Genomic DNA, 19,446 nt, shown 5'->3' on the forward strand with positions numbered 1-19,446 from the left:
CCAGTATGTAACCTCAGTGTGTGTGTTATATTTCTCTCCAGTGTGTAACCTCTGAGTGTGTGTTATATTTCTCTCCAGTGTGTAACCTCTGAGTGTGTGTGTTATATTTCTCTCCAGTATGTAACCTCAGTGTGTGTGTTATATTTCTCTCCAGTGTGTAACCTCTGAGTGTGTGTGTGTTATATTTCTCTCCAGTGTGTAACCTCTGAGTGTGTGTTATATTTCTCTCCAGTGTGTAACCTCTGAGTGTGTGTTATATTTCTCTCCAGTGTGTAACCTCTGAGTGTGTGTTATATTTCTCTCCAGTGTGTAACCTCTGAGTGTGTGTGTGTTATATTTCTCTCCAGTGTGTAACCTCTGAGTGTGTGTTATATTTCTCTCCAGTGTGTAACCTCTGAGTGTGTGTGTTATATTTCTCTCCAGTATATAACCTCAGTGTGTGTGTTATATTTCTCTCCAGTGTGTAACCTCTGAGTGTGTGTGTGTTATATTTCTCTCCAGTGTGTAACCTCTGAGTGTGTGTTATATTTCTCTCCAGTGTGTAACCTCTGAGTGTGTGTTATATTTCTCTCCAGTGTGTAACCTCTGAGTGTGTGTTATATTTCTCTCCAGTGTGTAACCTCAGTGTGTGTGTTATATTTCTCTCCAGTGTGTAACCTCTGAGTGTGTGTTATATTTCTCTCCAGTGTGTAACCTCTGAGTGTGTGTTATATTTCTCTCCAGTATGTAACCTCTGAGTGTGTGTTATATTTCTCTCCAGTGTGTAACCTCTGAGTGTGTGTTATATTTCTCTCCAGTGTGTAACCTCAGTGTGTGTGTTATATTTCTCTCCAGTGTGTAACCTCAGTGTGTGTGTTATATTTATCCAGTGTGTAACCTCTGAGTGTGTGTGTTATATTTCTCTCCAGTGTGTAACCTCAGTGTGTGTGTGTTGTTCCAGCTCAGTGCTGTAACCTCAGAGGGTGTGTGTGTTCTATTTCTCTCCAGTGTGTAACCTCAGTGTGTGTGTTATATTTCTCTCCAGTGTGTAACCTCAGTGTGTGTGTTATATTTCTCTCCAGTGTGTAACCTCAGTGTGTGTGTTTGTGTTGTTCCAGTGTGTAACCTCAGTGTGTGTGTTTGTGTTGTTCCAGCTCAGTATGTAACCTCAGAGGGTGTGTGTGTTGTTCCAGCTCAGTGTGTAACCTCAGTGTGTGTTGTGTTGTTCCAGCTCAGTATGTAACCTCAGAGGGTGTGTGTGTTGTTCCAGCTCAGTGTGTAACCTCAGTGTGTGTGTTATATTTATCCAGTGTGTAACCTCAGTGTGTGTGTGTGTGTTGTTCCAGCTCAGTGCTGTAACCTCAGTGTGTGTGTTATATTTATCCAGTGTTTAACCTCAGTGTGTGTGTGTGTGTTGTTCCAGCTCAGTGCTGTAACCTCAGTGTGTGTGTTATATTTATCCAGTATGTAACCTCAGTGTGTGTGTTATATTTATCCAGTGTTTAACCTCAGTGTGTGTGTGTGTGTTGTTCCAGCTCAGTGCTGTAACCTCAGTGTGTGTGTTATATTTATCCAGTATGTAACCTCAGTGTGTGTGTTATATTTATCCAGTATGTAACCTCAGTGTGTGTGTTATATTTATCCAGTATGTAACCTCAGTGTGTGTGTGTTGTTCCAGCTCAGTGTGTAACCTCAGTGTGTGTGTTATATTTATCCAGTATGTAACCTCAGTGTGTTTGTTACATTTATCCAGTATGTAACCTCAGTGTGTGTGTGTTGTTCCAGCTCAGTGTGTAACCTCAGTGTGTGTGTTGTGTTCCAGCTCAGTGTGTAACCTCAGTGTGTGTGTTGTTCCAGCTCAGTGTGTAACCTCAGTGTGTGTGTTGTGTTCCAGCTCAGTGTGTAACCTCAGTGTGTGTGTGTTATATTTCTCTCCAGTGTGTAACCTCAGTGTGTGTGTTGTGTTCCAGCTCAGTGTGTAACCTCAGTGTGTGTGTGTTATATTTCTCTCCAGTGTGTAACCTCAGTGTGTAACCTCAGTGTGTGTGTTGTGTTCCAACTCAGTGTGTAACCTCAGTGTGTGTGTTATATTTATCCAGTGTGTAACCTCAGTGTGTGTGTTGTGTTCCAGCTCAGTGTGTAACCTCAGTGTGTGTGTTATATTTATCCAGTGTGTAACCTCAGTGTGTGTGTTGTGTTCCAGCTCAGTGTGTAACCTCAGTGTGTGTGTTATATTTATCCAGTGTGTAACCTCAGTGTGTGTGTTGTGTTCCAGCTCAGTATGTAACCTCAGTGTGTGTGTGTTGTGTTCCAGCTCGGTGCACATGGAGGAGTCGTCGGTGATGCAGGGAGCCCAGGGGGTTCTGGTTCAGAACTGGCCGACCGTGTCTAGCGCTACCGGAGGTAAGAGCCGGGCCCCGACCCCACACACTGAACTGCTCTGATCTTGACCAACCCAGACCAAAGCAGAAGAAACCAGACTAAGACCACCCCGACTAACGAATCCTAACCAACCCAGAACAATCCAGACTGACCAAAGCAAACCTTTAATGACTTTGACTGACACAGTTTAACCCAGACCAACTATAACTTAACTGAGGTAGAGATCAGGTACTCAATCACCCTGACTCTTCTGCTCACTGCCCCTTATCCACTCAGAGAGTAAATTACACATGTTCTGTGGGAGGGAGGGAGGGAGACAAACCTGTTAGTTTACACAGAACACACTACTGCCTGGCATACAGCTGTAACCAGGCATTTCAGCAAAACAACAAAGAAAGGAATCTACAAGGGAAGGACAATACACATTTTTTAGGACAGCGAGAAGGACCAGGAAAACAGGTTTCAGACGGTAAACATGTATCAGAATGGCAGTGTCGTGGTCCAGGGCAGTGAGGCTGCACTCAGCTCTTTTGTGCAGGACTTCCCCACCCCAACGAAGATAGCGGGGGAAAAGGACAAGGACAGTGCCCCTACCTCTCCCCTCACCTCAGGCACTCCAACAGCAGGAGCCCAAACACAGATCCACCAACAGGTCTATCCTAGCCCCTCTCCGTCTACGATCACCAGAGCCAAGACCACACGACCATCAGCCTGCTGAGAGACAGGCTGGCTCTGTTAGAGGTATGGGTTACTGAGCTAAAGGAGCAGTCCCCCAGCTACACCACCTCCAACCCAGACACAGAGCTTCTACAGGACCAGATCTACCAGTGCAGGACCCAGCTAAAAAACTTGTCCAGGAGCTGAGAGAGAGCCTTACCACAGCACTTGACGAGGTAAAGGACACCATGAGGAGAGAGCAAGTGCAGGTGAAGGAGGAGATGGAAAAGGAGTCTGTCAACAAGAAGGTGAAGGGAACAGACTGTAGAGACTCCTAGAGAGCCCTCCCTCCCCCCAAGAGAGTAGGTAGCCTGGTCAGTAGAGAGGAGCAGGAGAGAGTAGGCAGCCTGGTCAACAGAGAGGAGCAGGAGAGAGTAGGCAGCCTGGTCAGCAGAGTGGAGCAGGAGAGAGTAGGCAGCCTGGTCAGCAGAGAGGAGCAGGAGAGAGTAGGTAGCCTGGTCAGTAGAGAGGAGCAGGAGAGAGTAGGCAGCCTGGTCAACAGAGAGGAGCAGGAGAGAGTAGGCAGCCTGGTCAGCAGAGTGGAGCAGGAGAGAGTAGGCAGCCTGGTCAGCAGAGTGGAGCAGGAGAGAGTAGGCAGCCTGGTCAGCAGAGAGGAGCAGGAGAGAGTAGGTAGCCTGGTCAGTAGAGAGGAGCAGGAGAGAGTAGGCAGCCTGGTCAACAGAGAGGAGCAGGAGAGAGTAGGCAGCCTGGTCAGCAGAGAGGAGCAGGAGAGAGTAGGCAGCCTGGTCAGCAGAGAGGAGCAGGAGAGAGTAGGCAGCCTGGTCAGCAGAGAGGAGCAGTAGAGAGTAGGCAGCCTGGTCAGTAGAGAGGAGCAGGAGAGAGTAGGCAGCCTGGTCAACAGAGAGGAGCAGGAGAGAGTAGGCAGCCTGGTCAGCAGAGTGGGCTTGAGTCCTTCCCCAACTCCCGCATCACCATGTCCCCTCTGCTGCCCTGCAGAGACTTTCATCCGTACCATCCAGAAAGTCAATACTGACATCATGTTGACAGCTTACCCTGCTCCTGAATGTACACGTTGCTCACAACCCAACAATCACCCAGAGCACCTGCACAACCACTCCCACTAGAGGATGCAGAAAGTGGGGATGTTTGCCAAGATCCTAAAGGATGTGACACATGGTAGACAAACAGCCCATGCCGCACTGGACAGAGGACCACCCAGATACCCCTACCAGACCACCAACTCTACCAGACCACCAAGGAGCCCCAGGCTCCCTCAATGCCACACCAGACCCAACGCACCCCACAGGCCCTACCCACCACCAGACCACCAACTCTACCAGACCAAACAGGCAGCCCTCCGGCCCAGACTTCCACAGGGCCCAACAGCAGGACCAGCGCAGCCACGCGGAGGTCTTCAGAGGACAGGAGAACTCTGTAGGATTGAGTGAGATTAAACAGCTCATCCAATACATCAGCACTAATCAAACACACACAGCTACTGTACTAAAGTTTACTTGTTCAATGAATAGGAAGAAGGAAAATGAAAGAGAATAAATGTTTGCTGTTATCTATATTGTTTACCTTACTCTTAAAAGAAAATTCTACCCAAAAACTATCTTTTTGTATTTGTTTCATTCGTTTATTGTTGATATGGTTCCAAAATGTTTTGCATGTCAGCAATTAGGTTTTCAAGATATACAACTTTCAAAATACAGAAATACAGCCTGATGCATTTTGCATCATATGATGCAAAATGCATTATACCGGCTGTATATTATCCTACATGTCCAGAGGTAAACTACAAACAATGCATGCAGGGTAGATTTAGGCCATTATCCACTACTAATAAAAGCTCCAAAACTTGCTATTAAGTTTTGGAAACATCTAAAATACAGTGACCCCCTCTCATATCACTACCAAGACCTGCAATGCCAAGAGCTGAGCAAAGAAAAGAGTCCCCTCATCCAGCTGGTCCTGGAGCTGAGTTCACAAACCTGTTCTACTAACACACTGAATCCTCAGGACCAGAACATCCAATCAATCAGAATAAACCAAATTACCCGAGACAGAATTGCATTTCCTGAAAAAATATAAAACAATTAGAGAGTGTCATTTCCCCAAATTTGAAACCCTTATTCAAGGTTTCAAAGACCTCTCTGATGAGAATAGGTGACCAGTCCTGTTGGGGGAGGACGCAGAGAGCTGTGGGTTGGCAGAGCACTACATTGCTGCCTGCCTTAAGATGAGGGACAGTGTCTGACAGACCAACCAACCTGCACATGTCCTCTATGCCATTGTTAAATGTATGGTTATTTTGACCCTTGATTGTTGTTGTCACTGTCGTCTTGTTGACAATATTGATTATTATTATTTTAATGACGTTAATATTGTAAATTAATCACTTAAAGTATGCTTTGGTAATAGGTACGTCATACCAATAAAGCAATTTAGAGAGACAGGGAGACAGAGAGACAGAGAGATAGAGAGATAGAGAGACAGAGAGACAGAGAGACAGAGAGACAGAGAGATAGAGAGAGAGAGATAGAGAGAGACAGAGAGACAGAGAGATAGAGAGACAGAGAGATAGAGAGATAGAGAGACAGAGAGATAGAGAGACAGAGAGACAGAGAGACAGAGAGATAGAGAGACAGAGAGATAGAGAGACAGAGAGATAGAGACAGAGAGATAGAGAGACAGAGAGACAGAGAGATAGAGAGATAGAGAGACAGAGAGACAGAGAGATAGAGAGATAGAGAGACAGAGAGATAGAGAGATAGAGAGATAGAGAGATAGAGAGAGATGTCCAGAGTCAATAGGATAGATAACATTTACAGAGGCTAAGAGATTCTGAGCCTCATAGACATAATCACAGAGACATCACAGCAGCAAGATTTGTGACCTGTTGCCACAAGAAAAGGGCAACCAGTGAAGAACAAACACCATTGTAAATACAACCCATATTTATGCTTATTTATTTTAACTTGTGTGCTTTAACCATTTGTACATTGTTACAACACTGTATATATATAATATAACATTTGTAATGTCTTTATTGTTTTGAAACTTCTGTATGTGTAATGTTTACTGTTAATTTGTATTGTTTATTTCACTTTTGTATAATATCTACCTCACTTGCTTTGGCAATGTTAACACGTTTCCCATGCCAATAAAGCCCCTTGAATTGAATTGAATTGAATTGAGAGAGAGAGAGAGAGAGAGAGAGAGAGAGAGAGAGAGAGAGAGAGAGAGAGGTAGAGAGAGAGAGAGAGAGAGAAAGAGCGTTAAAGAGTGAGAGAGGAAGGGAGGGAGGGAGGGAGAGTGAAAGAGAGAGGGAGAGAGAGAGAGAGAGAGAGGGAGAGAGAGGGAGAGAGAGGGAGAGAGAGAGAGAGAAAGAGAGAGAGAGAGAGAGAGAGAGGGAGAGGTAGAGAGAGGGAGGTAGAGAGAGAGAGAGGTAGAGAGAGAGAGAGAGAGAGAAAGAGCGTTAAAGAGTGAGAGAGGAAGGGAGGGAGGGAGGGAGAGTGAAAGAGAGAGGGAGAGAGAGAGAGAGAGAGAGGGAGAGAGAGGGAGAGAGAGGGAGAGAGAGAGAGAGAAAGAGAGAGAGAGAGAGAGAGAGAGAGAGAGAGAGAGAGAGAGAGAGAGAGAGAGAGAGAGAGAGAGAGCGAGAAAGAGTGAGAGAGAGAGAGAGAGAGAGAGAGAGAGAGAGAGAGAGAGAGAGAGAGAGAGAGAGAGAGAGAGAGAGAGAGGGAGAGAGATAGAGAGAGATGTCCAGAGTCAATAGGATAGATAACATTTACAGAGGCTAAGAGATTCTGAGCCTCATAGACATAATCACAGAGACATAATCACAGAGACATAATCACAGAGACATAATCACAGAGACATATTAAACACACACTCTCTCTCTCTCTCTCTCTCTGTCTCTCTGTCTCTCTCTCTGTCTCTCTGTCTCTCTGTCTCTCTCTTGCTCTCTCAATTTCAATTTAGGGTCTTTATTGGCATGGGAAACATATGTTTACATTGCCAAAGTAAGTGAAATAGATCATCAACAAAGTGAAGTCAAAAATCTAAAATGAATAGTAAACATTACACTCACAAAAGTTCCAAAAGAATAAAGACATTTCAAATGTCATATTATGTATATATACAGTGTTGTAAAGATGTGCAAAATAGTGTGAAATAGTGGGAGTTTATCAACATCGGGTTTGTTTTCAAATTATTTGTGGGTCTGTGTAATCTGAGGGAAATATGTGTCTCTAATATGGTCATACATTGGGCAGGAGGTTAGGAAGTGCAGCTCAGTTTCCACCTCATTTTGTAGGTAGTGTGCACATAGCCTCTCTTCTCTTGAGAGCCAGGTCTGCATTCGGCGGCCTTTCTCAATAGCAAGGCTATGCTCACTGACTCACTGTACATAGTCAGGTATTCTGCTACTGTGTACTCCCTGTTTAGGGGCAAATAGCATTCTAGTTTGCTCGTTTTTTTTGTAAATTCTTTCCAATGTGTCAAGTAATTATGTTTTTATTTTCTCATGATTTGGTTGGTCTAATTACGTTGCTGTCCTGGGGCTCTGTGGGGTCTGTTTGTGAACAGAGCCCCAGGACCAGCTTGCTTAGGGGGCTCTTCTCCAGGTTTATTTTTCTGTAGGTGATTGCTTTGTTATGGAAGGTTTGGAAATCGCTTCCTTTTTAGATGGTTGTAGAATTTAACGGCTCTTTCTCTGGGTATCGGCCTAATTCTGCTCTGCGTGCATTTTTTTGTGTTTTACGTTGTATACGGAGGATATTTTTGCATAATTCTGCATGCAGAGTTATTATTTTTGTTTTACTGAGATTTACTGTCAGGGCCCAGGTCTGACAGAATCTGTTCAGAAGATCTAGGTGCTGCTCTATGCTCTCCTTGGTTGGGGACAGAAGCACCAGATCATCAGCAAACAGTAGACATTTGACTTCAGATTCTAGTAGGGTGAGGCCGGGTGCTGCAGACTGTTCTAGTGCCCTCGCCAATTCGTTCTCTCTTGCCCTCTCTCTCTCTCTCTCTCTCGCTCTCTTTTTCTCACTTTCTCGCTCTCTCTCTCTCCCTCCTTTCCTCCATCCCCCACTCACATAAACACTCTTCCTTCTTATTAATGGCCCAGTGTGATGCAGTGTCAGCTTGCCTTTTTGCCAAAACCGCATTCATCCACCATCATTTTGTAACCCTGTTGACTGTTCTTGTCACTGCTGTAATCCGTGGAGGACAAGACCTGTTGACTGTTCTTGTCACTGCTGTAATCCGTGGAGGACAAGACCTGTTGACTGTTCTTGTCACTGCTGTAATCCGTGGAGGACAAGACCTGTTGACTGTTCTTGTCACTGCTGTAATCCGTGGAGGACAAGACCTGTTGACTGTTCTTGTCACTGCTGTAATCCGTGGAGGACAAGACCTGTTGACTGTTCTTGTCACTGTTGTAATCCGTGGAGGACAAGACCTGTTGACTGTTCTTGTCACTGCTGTAATCCGTGGAGGACAAGACCTGTTGACTGTTCTTGTCACTGCTGTAATCCGTGGAGGACAAGACCTGTTGACTGTTCTTGTCACTGCTATAATCCGTGGAGGACAAGACCTGTTGACTGTTCTTGTCACTGCTGTAATCCGTGGAGGACAAGACCTGTTGACTGTTCTTGTCACTGCTGTAATCCGTGGAGGACAAGACCTGTTGACTGTTCTTGTCACTGCTGTAATCCGTGGAGGACAAGACCTGTTGACTGTTCTTGTCACTTTTGTAATCCGTGGAGGACAAGACCTGTTGACTGTTCTTGTCACTGCTGTAATCCGTGGAGGACAAGACCTGTTGACTGTTCTTGTCACTGCTGTAATCCGTGGAGGACAAGACCTGTTGACTGTTCTTGTCACTGCTGTAATCCGTGGAGGACAAGACCTGTTGACTGTTCTTGTCACTGCTGTAATCCGTGGAGGACAAGACCTGTTGACTGTTCTTGTCACTGCTGTAATCCGTGGAGGACAAGACAGGTCATGGCTTCTTGCTCTCAGCTGCTCTCTACCTAATTAGCATACTCATTATGACTGCAGAAGCAGCATTAACATCTGACTCAAGGTCAGTACCATCCGGAAAAGACGTCTGTTTGGGTGGAGAGGAACTCGGCTAGAATGTGTTATGTAGTAGAAAGCCAAGGAAGGAGGGAGGGTTAGAAGAGATAGAAAGTGGAGGGTACAGGGAGGGTTAGAAGAGATAGAAAGTGGAGGACAGAGAGATGGAGAAAGAGTGGGAGAGAGATGGATTGACACAGGAAGAGAGGGATGACAGTGCAATAACGGAGTAGATTGTGATCTCTCTGTCCACACACACACACACACACACACACACACACACACACACACACACACACGCACACGCACACGCACACACACACACACACACACACACACACACACGCACACGCACACGCACACACACACACACAGCCTCCCCCACTCTACAATTGATTTCATGCCCAGGTTGAGGAGTTGCAGCCTGGAGCAAAGGGTAGTGAGTGGTGGGAGACTGAAGGGGTTGAGCTGCTTGTCTTCATGGGTATCGTCTACTGAAGTTGACTAAGGGGTTGGGAGGAAGGAGTGGGATGGATTCTAATGGGGGGAGGGAGTTAAGATAATGAAATGTGTACCACATTGAGCAGTGCCAACGGTGGGCATAAGGATTTGGGGATGGAGTGGAAAAGATAGTTCTGGTACATGTTAGGATGTAGAGTGCTTTGATTTAACAACTCAGAAGGTGAGTAAGTTGTAACAGTGACAATGCAGTGGAGGACGTGGATGGAAGTGGCCAGTCAGCCGCTATCATGACACTCATTGAATGAGCCATCTGCTGGTCTAATGATCAGTCAGGCAGTCGTTGCTTGTCTGCTTTCTGCAGGTTTGGACCTGAAGTAACTCTAATATATTGCTGCAGTGTGAGACGAGAGGTTAGTGTTGTTTAGAGTGTAGTTGTATCCTGGGAGTGTTAGAACTGCAGGGTGGGTTTGTGTCTGACAGTCTATTTTTGCCTGTTGGATGAAGAGCCACAGCAAAACATTACACCTCTGTTTCATCCCCCAGGGTGCTTTGGTGTGTTTGTTTGTGAGTGTGCGTATGTGCTCTCACATATGTAAGCACCTATGTGTATGTATTTTTATCTATGAAAGAGAGATTGTGTGTGTGTGTGTGTGTGTGTGTGTGTGTGTGTGTGTGTGTGTGTGTGTGTGTGTGTGTGTGTGTGTGTGTGTGTTGGCTCCCTACTTTGTGTGCAGCTCCTGGTGTGACAGATGGAGCCCAGATTAACAGACTCACATTAATGAAATCAGGATTCTGCCTGCTGCCTAACTATCTCCCTCTCTCCTCTCCTCCCTCTCTCCCTCTCTCCTCTCCTCCCTCTCTCCCTCTCTCCCTCTCCCTCTCTCCTCTCCTCCCTCTCTCCCTCTCTCCTCTCCTCCCTCTCTCCTCTCCTCCCTCTCCCTCTCTCCTCCCTCTCTCCCTCTCTCCTCTCCTCCCTCTCTCCCTCTCTCTCTCCCTCTCTCCTCCCTCTCTCCTCTCCTCCCTCTCTCCCTCTCTCCTCCCTCTCTCCCTCACTCCTCTCCTCCCTCTCTCCCTCTCTCCTCTCCTCCCTCTCTCCCTCTCTCCTCTCCTCCCTCTCTCCCTCTCTCCTCTCCTCCCTCTTTCCCTCCATCCCTCCATTGCAGGGCTCTGTCTCTGAAGCAGAGGCACGTATTGGGATTCACAGAGTACAGTGTAGGATCTGAACGATCCCCTGGGAGAGAGAAAGGAGAAGGAGAGGGAAAGGAAGGAGAGGAGAGATGGAGAGCAGTGGGAGGCAAGAGAAGGAAAGGGGAGATAAAGGGGGGGACAGAGAGAGGGGAGAGTGTGACAATGAGTAAAAAAAGAGAATGAGAGAGGGAGGGAGAGAGAGAAAATGAGAGATGGAGGTAGAGGAGGGGGTACAAGGCTGCTGTTGCTAGCGAAGAGTGGTTGGACTCTCCGCTAGCAACAGGGAGAGTGTGAAAGAGGGAGAGTGTGAAAGCTTGCAGCATTATTCTCCATCAGCATCAGTACTGTCACTGTGACGCCCATGTCCTACCGCTTCACTGGAGGATGCAGTTTCCACGGCAACCATTCATAGCCCTGAACTGAGTGTCGAGAGAGAGAAGGAGAGATACTGTGGATAGAGAGAGCAAAGAGAGGGTGTTGGGAGAGAGAGATGGAGGGAGGGAAAGAGAGACGGAGGAATGGATGGGGGGAGAGAGACGAAGGAAGGGAGAGACGGAGGGAGGGAGGGAGGGAGAGAGAGAGAGAGAGACGGGGGGAGGGAGGGAGAGGGATATGGAGAGAGAGAGGGGAAGGGAGGGAGAGAGAGAGGGAAAAGGAAATATGGGCGTGGAGTGCGTTGAGGTTGAAGCATGTTTATAAAGAGAGAAAAATGGAGGTGACTGTTGGTTAAAAACAAAACTAGGAGGGAGGGAATAAAAACAAGTGTTAGAGGAAAGGTGAGAGGAAAGGAGGGAGACGTATTTGGAGGGAGGAAGAGGTTGTGTTAGCTAGAAATGTTCTGAGAAGGGCATGGCAAGGGTAAAAAAGGAGAGAGGGAGAGAGGGAGGAGAGAGAGAGAGAGTGAGATAGAGAGGGAAGGAGAGAGGGAGTGAGGGAGAAAGAGAGAGGGAGACTGACCTACATAGAAAGGGCTGTGCTGTACTGCAGAGGTGGAGGCAGGTTTAGTGCAGGTCTTTCTGCATTACTGCTGTATCTGATGACATACACATACACACACACATGCTCACACACACAAACACACATACACACACACATGCTCACACACACAAACACACATACACACACACACAGCCTGATTTGATGAGGGGGGACAGGATTCAACAACAGCCTGCACCTGTCGAGGCTAAACAGAGGATAGAGGATGAGGGTGGAGGGAAAGAGAGGGTTCGGAAGGGTGATAGAGGGTTAGGAAGGGTGAGCGAAGGGGAGGAAGGGAAAGAGAGGGGGAGGAAGGGGGAGAGAGAGGTAGGAATTGTGAGAGAAGGGGAGGAAGGGGGAGAGAGAGGGGTAGGAAGGGTGAGAGAGGGGGAGGAAGGGGGAGAGAGGGGGAGGAAGGGGGAGAGAGGGGAAGGAAGTGTGAGAGAGGGGGAGGAAGGGGGAGAGAGAGGGGGGAAGGGTGGGAGAGGGAGGAGGGTGAGAGAGGGGGAGGAGGGTGAGAGAGGGGGAGGAAGGGGGAGAGAGGGGGAGGAAGGGAAGAGAGGGGGAGGAAGGGTGAAGAGGAAAGCGGAGGTATTTTGTGCTTCCTCTCTTCAGGAAATTAGCTCCTCGGCATGTGGTCCATTCTGTGTCACTCTACCTCAACTCAACCCCCTTGGAGTCTAACAACATGACCACAGAGCACTGCTGGGTTAGATTGGAGGAGGGTGCAGACATAGAATTCCCATTTTATGAATGCAGAGTTGGAGCGTTGAAGATGCAGCTTTCAGCTGCTTAAGCAGAGACTCCATGGTGGTAGAATTGTTATGTGGGCAGGTGTGCTGGATGGAACTCTCTGGAAATTGCCTGGGGCAGAGAGGCAACTCAGGAGGGGAAGACTAAGCTGTTCCTCTCTGCTCATCCAAAAATGCCTCTTTTCTTCTTTCTCCTCAACCCCCCATTTCCATCCATCTGACTTCTGTCTGCAGTGGCTTGCGAAAGTATTCACCCCCTTGGCATTTTTCTTATTTTGTTGCCTTACAACATGGAATTAAAAGGGATTTTTTGGGGATGGGTTGTATTATTTGATTTACACACATCTAGCCACTGGGATTTTTGCCCATTCTTCAAGGCAAAACTGCTCCAGCTCCTTCAAGTTGGATGGGTTCTGCTGATGTCCAGTAATCTTTAAGTCATACCATAGATTCTCAAATGGATAGAAGTCTGGGCTTTGACTAGGCCATTACAAAACATTTAAACGTTTGCCCTTATACCACTCAAGTGTTGCTTTAGCAGGATGCTTAGGGTCATTGTCCTGCTGGAAGGTGAACCTCCGTCCCAGTCTCAAATCTCTGGATGACTGAAACAGGTTTCCCTTAAAGAATTTCCCCTGTATTTAGCGCCATCCATAATTTCTTTAATTCTGACCAGTTTCCCAGTCCCTGCCTATGAAAAACATCCCCACAGCATGATGCTGCCGCCACCATGCTTCACTGTGGGGATGTTGTTCTCGGGGTGATGAAAGGTGTTGGGTTTGAGAGACATAGTGTTTTCCTTGATGGCCAAAAAGCTCAATTATAGTCTCATCTGACCAGAGTACCTTCTTCCATATGTTTGGTGAGTCTCCCACATGCCTTTTGGTGAACACCAAACGTGTTTGCTTATTTATTTCTTTAAGCAATAGCTTTTTTCTGGCCACTCTTCCGTAAAGCGTAGCTCTGTGGAGTGTACGGCTTAAAGTGGTCCAATGGACAGATTCTCCAATTTCCGCTGTGGAGCTTTGCAGCTTTTTCAGGGTTATCTTTGGTCTCTTTGTTGGCTCTCTGATTAATGCCCCCCTTGCTTGGTCTGTGAGTTTTGGTGAGCGGCCCTCTCTTGGCAGGTTTGTTGTGGTGCCATATTCTTTCCATTTTATAATAATGGATTTAATGGTGCTCCGTGGGATGTGCAAAGTTTCAGATATTTTTTTATAACCCAAACCTGATCTGTACTTCTCTACAACTTTGTCCCTGACCTGTTTGGAGAGCTCCTTGGTCTTCATGGTGCTGCTTGCTTGGAGGTGCCCCTTGCTTAGTGGTGTTGCAGACTGTGGGGCCTTTCAGAACAGGTGTATATATATATACTGAGATCATGTGACAGATCATGTGACACTTAGATTGCACACAGGTCTACTTCATTTAACTAATTATGTCACCTCTGAAGGTAATTAGTTGCACCAAACCTTATTTAGGGGCTTCATAGCAAAGGGGGGGAATACATATGAACGCACCACTTTTCGGTTTTAAATATTTTTGCATTTTTTAAAACAAGTTATTTTTTTCTTTTCACTTCACCAATTTGGACTATTTTGTGTATGTTCATTACATGAAATACAAATACAAATCAATTCAAATTACAGGTTGTAATGCAACAAAATAGGAAACACACCAAGGGGGATGAATACTTTTGCAAGACACTGTATCTCTGTCTGTGTTACTTTTTGGTTTCATTTCTGCTCCTCACCATTTCATTATCTGTCTCTTTTTCTTCTGCCTTGTCTCATTCTCCCTTTCCCAATTCAATTTTCAATTGAAGGTGCTTTATTGGCATGGGAAACATACAGTATGTTTACATTGCCAAAGCAAGTGAACTAGATGATAAACAAAAGTGAAATAAACAATAAAAAATAAACAGTTAACATTACACTCACAAAAGTTCCAAAACACTAAAGAGATTTCAAATGTCATATTATGTCTATATATAGTGTTGTAATGATGTGCAAATAGTTTAAGTACAAAATAAATAAAAATAATTGTAGTTTGTATTTACAATGGTGTTTCTTCTTCACTGGTAGCCCTTTTCTTGTGGCAACAGGTCACAATGCTGCTATGAATACACACTGTGGTATTTCACCCAATATATATGTGAATTTATCAAAATCTGATTTATTTTCGAATTCTTTGTGGATCTGTGTAATCTGAGGGAAATGTGTGTCTCTGATATGGTCATACAATTCGGCAGGAGGTTAGGAAGTGCCACTCAGTTTCCACCTCATTTTGTGCGCATTGTGCACATAGCCTGTCTTCTCTTGAGAGCCAGGTCTGCCTACGACAACCTTTCTCAATAGCAAGGCTATTTCTTTCTTTCTTTCTCTTTCTCTCTCTTTCTGTCTCTCTCTCTCCCTTTCTCTCTCTCCCCCCCCTCTCTCTCTCTCCCCTTTCTCTATCTCTCTCCCTCTTCCTCCTGCTCCCTCTCCCTCCCTACCCCTCTCTCCCTCCCTCCCCCTCTCCCCATCCCCCCCTCTATCTGCTCCACTGAGAATAAATATGTTTCTTCTAGTCTGCTATTTAGTCACTATTAATGACTCTATCATCCTCATTAGAAGCACTACTCTCCTTTAGACGAGCACACACACACACATACCCTTGGCAGTGGCTCGTCCTCCTGTTGAAGACTGTCTCTTGGGAAAGCTTGTCTCCACCATGTGTCACATGATCCATCTGGACATTACACTTCAAGGTGTGCGCACGGGCACACACACACACACACACATGCGCGCGCGCACACACACACACACGCACACACACACAAACAGAGCACAAACACACAGAGCATATACGTAGCATATGTGTTTTGATAGAGAAGGGTGTGGTCCCAGCATGGAGAGCTTTCTATTATGACAAGTATCCTCCACCACTGCAGTGCCTCTCTCTCTAAAAAAATCTGCACCTTCAGAATATTTAGTAGAATGTTTTCTGCCTTTCTGGGTGGATCACATTTCATACTTGCATCCCTGCACTTCCTCTCTCCCTTCTTCCTCTCTCCTCCTCCTCCTCTCTCCTCCTCCTCCTCCCCTCGTTATGTAACGCTGCACTGCGCTCCACTGCGCTTCTGCCCAAGCGGCCAATAGATCGTGGGGCGAGACGAGGGGATGAATAAAGTAGACGTGGCAAAATGGAGCTCCTGGATGATTTAAGTCACTGTGAAAACCTTGGATAGCAGAGAGAAGACATTAACAAACCGAGAGAGAGAGGGAGAGTTAGGCTACATTAGAGAAGTGTATTGCTTTCTATATCTGCTTCAGAGAGAGAAAAAAATCCATGTTTTTGTAGAAGTTATGAAATTCTTGGAGTGTGAGAGTGTCGGGCTATGATTTGTATCTTTGTTAAAAACAGAGGCAGAGGAAGAGACTGAAAAATGTAGAAACACAACAGAGAGAGATACACTGATACAGAGAGGGTGTTAGGCTGTGATCATCTCAGTGTAAAACAAATCATTCCCATCACTAATGTGCCTCTTAGTGATCAGTGATGGACAAGCGGTTTAATTTCCAATCACAATAATGTTTCCACAACAGTGATAGGCATAATGCATGCTCTATCAGTAACTGGAAGGGACGGGTGTTTGCTGGAGCAGGTTTCGCGCTAGATTAGACGAAAGGTCAGAAGAAATGAGGGAGATGGAGCGGGAAGGAGGGAGCGAGGGAAGAAGGGAGGGAGGGAGAATCAGTGAGAGAGTTTTTGCACTGCAACAGCCATCGACAAATCAGATAGTCGCTGTGGCCGCGTGTGGATCTGTGTGGGGCGAGGCATGTGATGATGGAACACAGTCAGATGTTCTCTTCCTGTTTGATTGTTATGGCTGAATCTAATCTAATTGAGGATTGAGGGCAGTGAGCAAAAAGATAGAAAGATATAGACAAGCAAGTAATGTAGCATTAATGGATTCAGAGTGGAGGGAGGAGAAGTGGCTAGATTCATTTGGACCTGTATTTTGATATCCCGATGTGCAGTCAGACCCAGTCATGGGGCTTTTGGATTGGTCATGATATGTCAGAGACAATTATAAGGCTATTCTACCAAGCCATAATGTCTGCTCTCTCTCTCCCAGTGTCATCACTCTCTGGAATCCTCTTTGTTTGTATCACGGGTGTCTCATCACCTGCCTGAGCCGTTTTAGACAGGAAATTACTTTGGGGCAGGAAAGCTGAGCAAAGGCATTGTAGAGTAAATACCCTGCCACTTTCTAGGATCGCTCTCTTTCCTTTTCTCTCATTCCTCCTTTCACTTATTGTTTTCCCTTTTAAAGAGCAGAATCAGTTCACAATGTTGGCTGGGAGTCAGATAATGGCATTTAGCCGAGGTTGATTCATAGAGGGAGAGTGGGATCTCTCACAGCAAATTAATCTGACTTTCTCACTATCTCTGAGTCTGAGAGAGAAAGAGAGAGAGAGAGCAGTGACCGTGTCTGTCTCCTGCTCTTCTTCTCCTCTTCTCCTCATCCTCTGTCTTTCTGTCGTTCTGACTCTGTCTATTCATAGGTCTCATGGCTCTGATGACAAAATCAGTGGAGGTCAGATAGCACTCCTGGCTAGATTCGGAAGTGAGAAGTAGGACTATGTCACTGCTGGAACTATAGTGTCTGTCTGTCGGCCGGTCTGTGGTATGCGCCCTCTCACAGAGAAGACAATGCAAAATGTCTGGTAGTAGTGAGGATATTCTCTATAATGTTTCCTTCCTTGCGTTCAAATTGTGCAATCCTCTCCATGTATTTAAAAAGCATTGGATTAGTTTGAGCGTTGGTTAGAGAGAGTTGCCGCCATATTTCTTACACCAGTCATTTCCTTTTAAATCCATGAAGGGAAGTGAGCAAGTGTACAATGTAGGAGAGAAGAGTAGAGAAAGAGGACTATGTACGAGAATGAATACAGCCTGGTCTCATAGACTAGACGTAACATAGTAAACGTCAATCCGGGACAGTCAAATTAGTATGATATGTTACGTTTGGTATGGTTACATAAGACAGATGGTTACTTAAGGCAAAAACAAAAGTACGGGGGATGGTCATGGTGGATGGGTAGGCAACCCAAAGATTGCGAATTTGAATCTCATCAGAGACAACTTGAGCATTTTAGCTAATTTGCCACTCACACCTACTTTTTAAATACTCTGCAACTACTTAGCATGTTAGCTAACACTTCCCCTAACCATAACTTTAACCTTTTAGCTAACACTTCCCCTTGCACTAACCCTAACCTTAACCCTTTTACCTAACTCCTAAACATAACCCTAACCTTAACCCTAACCCCTAACCCCTAACTAACGTTAGCCAGCTAGCTGACATTAGCCACCTAGCTAGAATTCGTAACATATCATACGTTTTACAAATTCATATCATATCGTACATTTATCAAATTTGTAACATATTCTACATTTTGCAAATTCATAAGCCATAATGCGAATCGTAATTCCTAACATATCATATGAAATGGGTGATGGACATCCAGAAATTAATACATACCATACAAAACTTAATATATCATACAAAATGGAGTGTCTCGGGTTTACATACAGAATAATATGAAATGCTCTGAGACCAGGTTGGTGAATAGGACAGCTTCTGTAGGCTATGTATGAGAGAGGTGAATAGGACACCATCCCATCAGCCTGAAAGACTTCCTGCAGTGTTTGACTCCATAAGAGAGATTAGGAGTGTGTGCCATGCAGGGGACGTGACGCTGCCCACGCCTGGCCTGGATTTACTCCCACAATCCATCACTCCGAGCAGCTCCAGCAGAGAGCCCGGGCTGGGACAGAGGGGGTGAGAGCAGGGAGGGAGAGGGCGAGGAAAGGAGAAGGGATGGCAGGGGAAGAGGGCGGGAGAGAGATAGAGAGGAGAGAAAAAAGTGGGGTAGAGAAGGGGTGGGGGAGAAATGGAGAGGGAGGAGAAGAGATGAGAGGTTTGGTTAAAGCAGAGAAAGAGGAAGAGGGGAGGATAAAGAGATTTGTAAACAGCATCATAATCCATAGTTTTAATTGTTTTAATGGTCACTAATTGTCATAAAATGTGTTTTTGCTTATTCCCTCACCTGCTGTTTATAGTGCTTAGAAATGCTTTGGGCAAGAAACAACTATTTTGGTTCCCTTTGAATTCAGAGAGAAAGCGAGAGAGAGAGGAATAGTGTAGTTTTAGAATGCATCAGTGTTCTAGTTGTGAGCTTTGTTTGGTGGAGGTGGTGGTGGATGTGGTGGTGGTGGTGGTGGTGGTGGATGTGGAGATGGTGGTGGAGGTGGAGATGGTGGTGGAGGTGGAGATGGTGGTGGAGGTGGTGATGGTGGAGGGGGTGAAGGAGGTGGAGGTGGTGGAAGTGATGGAGGTAGTGAAGGTGATGGTTGGAGTTGGTGAAGGTGGAGGCAGGCTTGTTCCTGTTCTTTGAAGCCATGTAACAATGCCTCCCTCTGGCAACATCAATTACTACCTTCTAGATGAGACATGTACTGGCTGATCAAAACTGACTCACGGAACTCTTGCCCTGTACCAAGGGATGGGGCTCTGTCCCATGGGGTGCTTCATAGTCCTTAAAACCTAGTAGTCCCGTTCTTCTGTACATGTACAGTACAAGTCAAAAGTTTGGACACACCTACTCATTCAAGGGTTTTTCTTTATTTTTACTATTTTCTACATTGCAGAATAATAGTGAAGAAATCAAAACTATGAAATAACACACATGGAATCATGTAGTAAGCAAAACAGTGGTAAACAAATGAAAATATATTTTATATTTGAGATTCTTCAAAGTAGCCACCCTTTGCCTTGATGACAGCTTTGCACACTCTTGGCGTTCTCTCAACCAGCTTCATGAGGAATGCTTTTCCAACAGTCTTGAAGGAGTTTCCACATATGCAGGGCACTTTTTGGCTGCTTTTCCTTCACTCT

General features: G+C 45.8%; 1 protein-coding gene across 23 annotated transcripts in view; it reads left to right on the plus strand.

Moving 5' to 3' along the window:
- LOC139581378 (protocadherin alpha-C2-like) overlaps positions 1-19,446 on the plus strand; it is a 208,163-nt gene that overhangs the window by 178,514 nt on the left and 10,203 nt on the right. For all 23 annotated transcript variants that reach the window (XM_071411058.1, XM_071411070.1, XM_071411056.1 and 20 more), the window contains one exon: positions 2,294-2,382. In XM_071411058.1, the coding sequence (XP_071267159.1) occupies positions 2,294-2,382 (89 nt within the window). The remainder of the gene's footprint in view (positions 1-2,293; positions 2,383-19,446) is intronic.

Source organism: Salvelinus alpinus, chromosome 7 (genome assembly GCF_045679555.1).
Source record: "Salvelinus alpinus chromosome 7, SLU_Salpinus.1, whole genome shotgun sequence".
Taxonomy (NCBI): Eukaryota; Metazoa; Chordata; class Actinopteri; order Salmoniformes; family Salmonidae; genus Salvelinus; species Salvelinus alpinus.